At 37.8% G+C, this 11,240-nt stretch overlaps 1 protein-coding gene across 1 annotated transcript; it reads left to right on the plus strand.

The window, feature by feature from the left end:
* The first annotated feature begins 833 nt into the window (after positions 1 to 833).
* LOC107145075 (zinc finger protein 709) lies at positions 834 to 10,483 on the plus strand. The gene is made up of 4 exons (XM_015488909.2): positions 834 to 990; positions 6,938 to 7,064; positions 7,492 to 7,552; positions 7,953 to 10,483. Exons 1-4 carry the CDS (start codon positions 988 to 990, stop codon positions 10,009 to 10,011), a joined length of 2,250 nt encoding a protein of 749 aa, XP_015344395.2. The 5' UTR covers positions 834 to 987; the 3' UTR covers positions 10,012 to 10,483.
* Positions 10,484 to 11,240: the final 757 nt, after the last annotated feature.

The following is an 11,240-nucleotide window of genomic DNA, read 5'->3' on the forward strand; positions in this document are numbered from 1 at the left end:
TCTTCAATGTCTTTTCTCTGCTCATCCATTCATGACTGAGTAGTTACCTAACAAAAAAATCCCAATGTCCTCTGGTGTCAGTAATATCTCTGCTTTCATTTCTAAATTTAGCAATTTGCTCTGTGTTTTTAAGTCAATATAGCTAAAGGTTTATCAATTATGTTTGTATTTTCAGAATATATATATATATATATATATATATATATATATAGTTCCCCTTTTGTTTAATTTTTTTTGGTGATTTATTTATTTATTTATTTTAGGAGAGAGAGAGAGAGAGAGAGAGAGAGAGAGTGAGTTTTTTAATATTTATCTTTTAGTTTTCGGCGGACACAACATCTTTGTTTGTATGTGGTGCTGAGGATCGAACCCGGGCTGCATGCATGCCAGGCGAGCGCGCTACCGCTTGATCCACAACCCCAGCCCCTGTTTCATTTTTTTTTTTTAACTGAAAATGTTTACCGACAGATAAGTTGTAAACGATTCTTGGCATACTTCATCCCAAATTTCTGATCCCTGGAGGACATCCAATCATCCTTCCTGTCCTAGTCTGGTCCATTGTGGTCTGGTAAACGTATTGCTCCATTGCATGATGAGCCTGTGACTTCGGAACAACAAGAAGTACAAGACGATACCGGGCATGGTCTGGGAAGCTGCGAACAAGTTCTGCTCAAATGCAATTATGACCCAGACTGGGCCAGGACCGTCCCTGGGGAGGCAGCCGGGAATTGGCAAGGGCTCTGACGTCCTGATCCTGTCAATTCCACTCAACCACAAGATCGCTTCTCCTGTCACTCAGTGGGGTGGGCACTGGGTCACTAGCCAATCAGGCTCTCAGGGGCGGGGCCATGCTTGCTCTCTGAACCGTGAGGTTGTGGTTTCTGCCGCCGCTAGGCTGGGAACCCGGCCTCAGCTTTTGTTGGCGGCGACACCTCGGATGACCGCAGGAGCCTTAGGGAGGACGTTAGGGACTCCAGAAGCTGGGAAATGGTGAGTGGGAATCCCGTGTTCTGAGACCAGGGAAGACAGGCTGGTTGGAACCGGCGGAAACCGCTTGTGGCAGGGCCGGCCTCCCCGCTTCAGCTCCGGAGTTTGCGGCCGCGGCCGCCGCCTGCGCCGCTGGCCTCGGTCCCCCTGGCCCGGGGTGGCTGGAGGATCCCCCCCCCCGCCCTCTGCGGTCCCACCGCGGCCGCTTGGGCCCGCCCGGGGTCCCGGAGCCCCGGAGCGCAGTCGGGCAGCAATGTGCCCGCAGCCCGCGTCTCCCTGGACTGTGCGGTGAGGACCGGGGAGGCTCTGTCTTTTGAAAAACCGAAATTCAGGTGAAGTCCAGGTTAACAGTTTCTCATCCACAGATCCTGCTTTTAGATCCTGAAAATTGCTTGCCAAACTCAAGGTCGTTTTGCTTCTGGATGTTGTCTCCTAGAAGTTCTAAACTTTGCATTTTACATTTAGATTTACTATCCACTTTGCGTTTAAGTGTGTGTCTCCTGTATTTCTTTGCATATGGATGTCCGGGTGGTCCAGTATTATTTGTTGAAAGGACCATATTTTCATCATTGAATTTCCTTTGCTCTTTTGTCAAAGATCAATTGACCAATTTTTGTGGGTTTATTTTTGGGTTTTCTGTTTGGTCGAACTATGTTTATTCTTTCCTCTTGATTATTGTAGTTTTATATTAAGTTTTAAAGTTAGGTCAATCCTGTCAATCCTGTGTACTTTTTATTCTTCAATATTGTTTTGACCATTCTGTTTTTTCTTTTGTTTTGTTTGCCTTTCCATCCAACCTTTAGATTTTTTTTTTTTTTTTTTTTGGGTTATTGGTAACCTAACTTGTCAGTGTTTTTATTGGGATTGTGTTGAATTCATAGTTAAAATGGAGAACTGACATTTTAATAATATTGAGGTGTCCTATCTATGATCATGGAATATCTCTCCATTTATTTGGTTATTCCATATTTGTACTAGAAATTTATAGTTTTTGTCATATAGGTCTTTGTTAGACTTATATAAAAATATTCCTCTTTTTATTGTTGGTGCTATGTAAGGGGTGCTGTGTAGTGGTGCTGTATTTTTAATTTCAAATTCAGTTATTCATTGCTGTTATGCAGGAAAATGATAGCCTTTTGTATATTAATCTCATATTCTATAACTTTGCTATATCATCTTATTAGGTTCTTGAGTTTTTTGTTGATTTTGGAATTTTCTACATAGACAGTTGTGTCATCTATGGACAGTTTTTTTCCTTCTCAATTTTAATGGTTCACCTTCCCTCTCTTTTCTTGCTGTGTGATTCTTTGCAATTACTGGTATGATCATATGAATTTTGTTATTTAGTTTGTTTATGTGATGGGTCATTAATTGATTTTTTAATTTTTACTTTTTGAATGGTGGGAATTGAACCTAGGGCCTTCTACCACTGAGTTATGTTCCCAAACCATTTTATTATTATTATTATTATTTTTTTGAAGATATGGTCTAAGTTGTGGAGGCTGGCTTTGAACTTGTGATCCTCCTGCTTCAGCCTGGGAGTCCCTGAGATTACATTTTAAGATTCAATCTGTTAACATTTGTTGAGGATTTTTACATCTATCTTCTGTAGTTTTCCTTTTTTGTAATGTCTCTGTCTTGGGTTGTTGTAGGGTAATGTTAGCCTTATTGCATTAATTAGAAAGTGTTTATTCTGCTTTTATTTTGTGGAAGGGATTCTGGAGAACAGGTATCAATTTTTCCCTCAATGTTTGGAAGAATTTACCAGTGAGATCATCTGGGCCTAGTTCTTCCTTTTTTGGAGTATTACTAGTCATTGATTCAATTTATTAATACAGATTCATATTGTTATTTCTCCTCATGTGCCTTTTGATAGGTTGTTCCTTTCAAAGAATTTGCCCCTTTCATCTAAGTTACCAAATTTGTGGTCATGAAATTTCATAATATTCCTTTATGATCTTCTTTAATATCCATGGAATCAGTAGTGATGTTCCCTCTTTCATTTTTTTTGCCTTAGCTGTAGGTTTAATGATTTTATTAATATTTTTGAAGAACCAACTTTTGGTATTGTTGCTGAGGCTGGCCTCAAACCTGCAATCTTCCTGCCTCAGCCTTCTAAATTGCTGGAATTACAGGTGTGTGCTACCAGTCCCAGATGAACAATACACTTTTGAGCAATGAATGGATCACACCAAGAAATAGAGGAGATTTCTACTTTGAAATTGACCCAATCTAGTGGATTAAATGGATTTAAATGCATCCCAGTGGATTGAAATGGATCCAATCTAGTGGAGAGACTTTTTATTCTTTCATTTTCAATATTTCTGTTTGATTCTTCTTCAGAATTTCTCTCTTTATTGAAATACTCTTTCATATCCCATATTTTCCTACCGTTATTCATTCTTTGAGCTTCTTTTAATTAATTGATTATTTTAACTATTAAGTTTTTGAATTCTTTGGGATTTTATCCACTTGGACATCTATGGATTCACTTATTAGGGAGTTATATGCCTTTAGAGGCATCCTATTTCCTGGTTTTCTCATGTTTCCTGTATTTCAATATTGATGTATTGAAATTTATATCCAATTGGAACCCCATAAAATCCAGACCAAAGAAAGAATTTTAAAGGCTATAAGAGAGACACACCAGTTCACAATTACAGGAAAATGAATGAGGATAACATCAGATTTCTCAACAGAAACATGGAAGTCCAGGAGGGCTTGAAACAATGTATTCATGCCCTAACAAAACAATGGTCAGTCCATTCAATCTGCTTGAATGAATGACTCCCCCCTACTGTTTTATGGAAGTCTCTTTAGTAAACCGCTTTCTCTTTACTATGTGTCTGGAGCCAGGGATCTATTTCTGTCAAAGGACCCGCTGAACATGTTCACTATCCTTTGATCAATTCCTGGCCCTACATTGCAACTGTCATTACTTGAAAGCTAAGTGTATACTAATATACCATAAATACTTATTAAGAACATTTTCTATAACTCTATAGTCCAGAATTAGAAACTGGAGTAATAACCTGTAATAGGCTAAAAAAATTAAAATCAATATACATGTAGGGTATGAAAACAAAAGAGAAAGAAGAAGAGGTATAAAGGGAAAAGTAAAGGAAAAAAATTGGGGAAGGAAAAGAGGCAGAAGAAGAAAAAGCAAGTAGCAGAAAAAAGGTTGAGTGAGAGTATAGAAGAAAAAGAAGAGAAAGCTGAAATGAATAAATTCTTTACTTCGAAGAAAAAAGAAAGAACATATAAGTCAAAGAAACAGTAAACCAAAAAAACGAAAACAAACCCAAACAAAATAAATAGGAAAAATGGGAGGGAAGTAAGAGAGACCGAAGGAAAAGTGATGAGAGAGAAAAGGAAGGGGGGAAATAAGAGGAATAGAGTATAGGAAGAAGGATGAGTACCCAGCAGCTAAAAGTCCATGTGATGAATACCCAGCAGCTTTGGCAAGTGTGTGTGCACACCTATATCCCTGGGACTAACAACTCACTTTGCTGTTTCCTTCCCCAGGGATATTAGGGTGACTCTGAAAGTTTCACATGATGAATCCCAGTGACTGCAACAGGTGTAGACACCTGTACCCCTGTGAATATCCTACTACTCTTGCCCTATCCTGTGAAACCCAGATGGCTCTGAAAGTCCCATGACAAATTCCACTGCGTGAGATCTGGACAGATTAAATTGTCCCAAAGTGCAACTGGTGTGTATAGTCCTGTGTAAAACCCAAACTGCCAGTTTCAGAAGTCCCATCATCAGCCTTTCACAGATTAGAGCTCCCAGTGGGTTCATGCCATAGTCCCATTCCTGATCCTCAGATGATTTTTGGATTGGGCACACATTAACCAAATTAGGGGGAGGGAGAAATTAGCATGAGGTTGTTGGGTCTTGGGGATTCAAAAAATAAGAGAAAAAAAGAGAGAGGACAAAACAAACAAACAAACAACAACAACAACAACAACAACAAAAAAAAAAACCAAACAAACAAACAAAACCATGCAGGGATTTCTCATCTCTCATGCAACCTAGACAGTGATGTCGCTTTTAAGAGTATCCTCTTCTCAGCTCTCAATGAGTCCAGACGAAAATATCTGGGAATGCAGGTATGCTATTCAGCCACATCATTATTGTTCGGCTGTATTTAAATCTTTGTTCTGCTCAAACTGCATATATGCCTGATAGTAGAGTTGGCCTTTTCTTGTTTTAAAAATATTTTTAGTTATATATGGACACAATACCTTTATTTTGCTTATTTATTTTTTTTGTGGTGCTGAGGATTGAACCTGGTGCCTCATATGTGTGAGCTACAGCCCCAGACCTAGAGGTGGCCTTTCTTGAAATCTTTAAGATTCTTCTCTTTTCCAGCTCTCTGGAGAGGAGTTTCCCTTCCCTCATGGAGCAGCCATGTGCTCAGCACTGATGGAAGTCTATTTCTCTTTCTTCTTTTTTAAACTCTTTCATAATTCTAAACAACCAGTGTTCCTGTTCCTCAACCGCTCACTGACTCTTGAGTTGGAATTCAGAACTTGCCCTCTGCTCCCCTTTCTCATTGTACAGCTGCACAACTGTTGATTCAGTTCAATTGTAGGGAGTAGCCAGTATGTGCTGACTACAAAACTTTCCATTCTTCAAAACATAAATATAAAAATATGCATGGAAAATCTCCCACTCTTCACTATATATATTATATATCAAATATGTATGAAATATCCTATCTATTCCACTCAAGAAATATTTGTCTTTGATTTCTGAATGTGTTCTAGGCTGATCACATTGTCCATGGAATAACTGGAAATGCAATGTATTTTTTTTCAAGTAGAGACCAGTTTACCTTACCCCATGTTTTAAAATGGTTGTGATTTCTCACTCTGCTCTAAAGTGCCACTCTATGCCAGCTCATGGAAAACTCCTTTCCTTTTGGCTATTTGTTTTCTACTAATACTAGGCTGCTTTGAATATTAGATTTGAAAGTCCTTAATGTATGTGAGGCAAGCCATACATTAAGACTTTGGTCATTGTTTTTCCTTTTAGGTTATTAAAAGCAGTTTTTGTTGACTACTGAAGAGTATGTTTTAAAGATTTATGAGATTTTTATGAGGTGTGTTTTGGAAGAGGTGATGTCAAATTGGTTATATTGAGTTTTTTCTAAGAACATGTGTCATCTTAACACTGATATAATTCTGGTTTGACAATGCTCAATATAAATTTAAAAATTGTTCTGTTAGGATCGTTACATAATGATAATTTTTCATAGTACTTTATTAAATTTAGCTGGAGTTAAGTGCTTGCAAGTTCCCAAATGATCTCTCTTGGTGTAAATACATAGGAAGAATTCAATTTCCCAAAGGACAAGTTGTTAAAACATGCATGAAATAGTGTCTACCAGGTAATAAGCTCGATAGACTCAGTGCACAGTGGGGTCTAATCCTCTAGGTACCACAGTGAGCATGGAACAAATTAATAGACATTCAGAAGGAAAACAGGAGTTCAGAAAGGACTATAGTATTTACATAAATCATGTAGGCACAGTTAAGCACTCTTATAATTTATGTTGGTGAACTACTTCAAGTTCCAAGTTCCCTGATACTAGCAAAATTTGAACTATGTGAGCAGACTTGGGACTGCTAATGTTAACTCTTTGTTATGACAGAAACCAGTTCTACAAAGACAAGTTAGGGTGATCTAGCAGCACTTCTCACTCCCTGAGCCCACTAATAAGAGGATGTTCCAACTGTGCTGTTCCCTCTCTGAGTAGCTCAATTCTAGAATTAGAACTTCTGTGTGGAAGGGAGTGTCATCCAAGGACAAGAATTCTCATGACCAAGTCATGGAGTATATTTGGAAACCATAGAATCATGTGAACCTTTTATGAATTGAGTGTAGATCCTGTGTTGTCAGTTGGACTCATTCTCTTGTACATGTATGTGGAATGTTTTAGGATTCAGTGGCTTTTCAGGATGTAGCTGTGGACTTTACCCAAGAGGAATGGGCTTTGCTAGATCCTTCCCAGAAGAATCTCTACAGGGATGTAATGCTGGAAACCTTCAGGAACCTGGCTTCTGTCGGTAAGAATGACATCATCCCTTTACTTAGTCAGTTAGAGGACAAGTGTTTCTTGGTCATGCATGCTGTTCTGTGATTTGGAATGTGAAAAGGGAAAAATTTGGTGAGTTGATCATAGGCATAGGCATAGGAATCATTATAGTGTACACTCAACCAAGAAAGTAATAATAATTTTCATATAATTTTTTTGTTGGTACTTGGGATTGAACCCAGGGAGGACACTCTACTTACCATTAAGCTACTCATCCATCACCCAGCATTTTTTTTTTTTTTTTTTGGACAGTGTCTCACTGTTGCCCAGGCCAGCCTTAAACTTGCAATCCTCCTGCTTTAGCCTTTTTACTGGTTGGGATTATGGGTGTGTAGCACATTCCTGGACAATTTTTAAATAATTTCTAATAAGTCATAATTCTTGTGTCCCCATTTTAGGAAACAAATGGAAAGATCAGAACATTGAAGATCAGTACAAAAATTATGGGAGAAATTTGAGGTAATTTGCATGCACAAGAGAAATCAAAGTCCCTTGAGAGAATCCTAGTATGTCAGGGAATTTTAAGAACAAACAAACTAAATAGATAAGTATAACTTTAAATTTATTTATCATTAGAAAGTTTTCACCAGAAATATTTACTTAAATGTAACAAATATGTTCGCAAAACAGTTCACTTGTAAACAATACTAAGCACCTGCATGTATGAATGTCACTGTTTTGAAAATAGCTAAGTGGGATTCATGTTTCAATGTAATCCATTTACTTTTAAGTCATTCAGCCATGGAAAAAATCCTACACTTTCCCTGATTTGGGGGGTCATGGAACTCCAACACTTACTAATTAAATAGATAGGTAATAATAGTCAAACCCTTGCTAATGCACTTGTCATTTTTTACAGAAGTTATGTGGTAGAGAGACTCTGTGAAAGTGAAGAAGGTGGTCAGGCTTTAAATATTAATCAGAGCAAGAAAATTCCTGCTGGAGTAAAACCATGTAAATGCAGTGTGTGTGGAAAAGTTTTCCTGTGTCATTCATCCCTTAAGGGGCACCTGAAATCTCACTCCAGATACAAGGCACTTGAGTGTGAGGAATATGGAGAGAAGCCACATAAATGTGAACAGTGTGGGAAAACCTTCATTTCTCTCAGAAGTGTTGGAAGACATATGGTGACCCATAGGATAAAAGGCTCTTATACTTGTGAGTTGTGTTTGAAAGTCTTTGATTCCCCCAATTCATTTCAAATACATCAACAAACTCACACTGGAGCCAGACCCTCTGATGACAAGCAGTGTGGGAAGACCTTTCTTTGTTCTAGTTCATTTCAAATCCCTGGCAGAATTCACAGTGTAGAAAAATCTTACGAATGCAAACAATGTGATAAAGCTCTGAGTTGTTCCAGTTCCCTTCATAGACATGGAAGATCTCATAATGAAGAAAATCCCTATAAATGTAAACAATGTGGTAAAGTTCTTAGTTCTTTCAATTCCCTTGGAATACATGAAAGAACTCACACTGAAGCAAAAACCTACAAATGTAAACAATGTGGTAAAGTACTCAGTTCTTCCAATTCCCTTAGAGTACATGAAAGAACTCATGCTGAAGACAAGTCCTTTGAGCGTAAACAATGTGGTAAAGCTCTCAGAAGTCACAGTTACCTTCAAGAACATGAAAGAACTCATATTGAAGGAAAACTCAATGAACATGAACAGTGTGGTAAAGTACTGAGTTGTCCCAGTTCCCTTCAACTTCATGAAAATGTTCATAGTATAGAAAAACCCTGTGTATGTAAACAATGTGGTAAAGCCTTCCGATATCAAAGTTCCCTTCTACGGCATGAAAGAGCTCACACTGGAGAGAAACCCTATGAATGTAAACAGTGTGGTAAGGCCTTCACTCGCAACAGTAACCTTCGAGAACATGAAAGAACTCACAATGAATCAAAACCATACCAATGTAAGCATTGTGGTAAAGCTCTCAGTTCCTCCACCTCCCTTCGATCCCATGCAAGAACTCATAACAGAGAACAGTCCTATCAGTGTAAACAATGTGGTAAAGCGTTCAGGTTTCCCAGTTCCCTTAAAGTGCATGAAAGAATTCATAGTGGATACAAACCCTATGAATGCAAACAATGTGGTAAAGCCTTCAGACATCATAGCTACCTTCAAGAACATGAAAGAATTCATACTGAAGAAAAACCCTATGAGTGTAAACAGTGTGGTAAAGTGCTCAGTTGTTCTAGTTCCCTTCAATATCATGAAAGAACTCACACTGGAGAAAAACCCTATGAATGTAGGCACTGTGGTAAAACTCTTCGTTGTTCTAGTGCTCTTCGATATCACGAAAGAATACACACTGGAGAAAACCCCTATGAATGTAAACAATGTGGTAAAGCTTTCACTATTTCCAATTCCCTTCGATATCATGAAAGAATTCATACTGGAGAAAACCCCTACGAATGCAAACAGTGTGGTAAAGCATTCAGATTTCCCAGTTCCCTTAAAATGCATGAAAGAACTCATACTGTATGTAAACCCTATAAATGTAAACAATGTGGTAAAGCCTTCCGATGTCACAACTACCTTCAAGAACATGAAAGAATTCATACTGAAGGAAAACCCTATGAATGTAAACAGTGTGGTAAAGTTCTCAGTTGTTCTAGTTCCCTTCAATATCATGAAAGAGCTCATACTGGAGAAAAATCCTATGAATGTAAACAATGTGGGAAAGCTTTCAGTAGTTCCAGTTCCCTTCGATATCATGAAAGAAATCACCCTGGAGAAAGACGCTATGAATGTAAACAATGTGGTAAAGCTCTCAGTAGTTCCAATTCCCTTCGTTGCCATGAAAGAATTCATACTGGAGAAACACCCTGTGAATGTAAACTGTGTGGCAAAGCCTTCAGATTTCACAGTTCCCTTCAAAGTCATGCAAAAACCCATACTCGAGAAAAAATGTAAATGTGGTTAAAGCTGTCAGACTTTAATTCCCTTCAAATGCATGAACAACTCAATGGAGGAAAATACCATAGCTATAAAAAACTGGTGAAGACTTCAGTTTTTCCAGTTATTTTTGAAAACTGGAGGAAAGCCCTATGAATGTAAGAAATGTGTTAAGTTGTCATTTGTTTCAGGTCCATTTGAAGACATGAAAAAACTTATTTTGGAGAAAATTCCTATAAATGCGTGGAACGTAAGAATATCTTCATTTCTCTGACATCCATTCAAGGACACATGATAATGCATGCTGGAAATAGACCTTATACATATAAGCATGCATTCTATATTGAAACCCCAGTAGTTGGCACATAAACTTTTTTTGGTTTTGTTGGGTACTGGGGATTAAATCCATGGGTGCTTAACTACTGAGCAACATCCCTAGTCCTTTTTTGTTTTTTATTTTGAGACAGGGTCTCACTAAGTTGCTTAGGGTCTTGCTTAGTTGCTAATGCTGGGTTTGAACTTGCTATCCTCCTGCCTCAGTCTCTCAAGTCACTGGGATTATAGACATGCACCACTGTGCCCAGTGGCAAATAAAATTTTGTTTTAATATTTATTTTCAATGTCATGAAAAGAAAGAAATCCTATCAATTGAAAAGAAATCCTATAAGTGCAAGTAATATTGAAATTTTGGTGCAAATTATTATGTAATATTCCAAATTTCACAATAAGAATGAAATGTCACAGAAGTTATGATTATATTATGTTTATTAGTGGTTCATACTGAGAGAAGGTCTCTGGACTCTTGAGTTTCCATTTCTTTTCTTTTTTAATATTTATTTTTTAGTTGTAGTCAAATTTTTTCATAAATATATAATGCAGATTTGCTTCTTTTCATTATAGAATTGCTTGTGAGCAGGTAATATACCTTGAACATACTTCTCTATTAATGAAAACGTTTGGTTATTGGGGTCCATGTTTTATTTTATTTATTTATCTTTATGTGGTGATGAGGATTGAACCCAGGGCCTCGTACGTGCCAGGCGAGTACTCTACTACTGAGCCACAATCCCAGCCCTTGAGTTTCCATTTCTTTAGCCCAGAAACATTGAGGTGAATATTCTTGATATACTCATGTCAATTAACAATGGGATACATTCTGAGAAACGCCTTGTCAGGCAATTTCATCGTTATGTAAAGAACCTTACATGTACATTCTAGTAAATAGGCTATACCACACACTTAGGCTG

The sequence above is a fragment of the Marmota marmota genome, unplaced genomic scaffold (assembly GCF_001458135.2).
Source record: "Marmota marmota marmota unplaced genomic scaffold, marMar, whole genome shotgun sequence".
In the NCBI taxonomy this organism is placed as follows: domain Eukaryota; kingdom Metazoa; phylum Chordata; class Mammalia; order Rodentia; family Sciuridae; genus Marmota; species Marmota marmota.

Bases quoted from the DNA above. Each gene is read 5' to 3' on its own strand.
- LOC107145075 (XM_015488909.2), top strand. The intron at 7,065-7,491 runs GTAAGAATGACA...TCCCCATTTTAG, and splicing joins CAGGAACCTGGCTTCTGTCG to GAAACAAATGGAAAGATCAG. The intron at 7,553-7,952 runs GTAATTTGCATG...CATTTTTTACAG, and splicing joins AATTATGGGAGAAATTTGAG to AAGTTATGTGGTAGAGAGAC.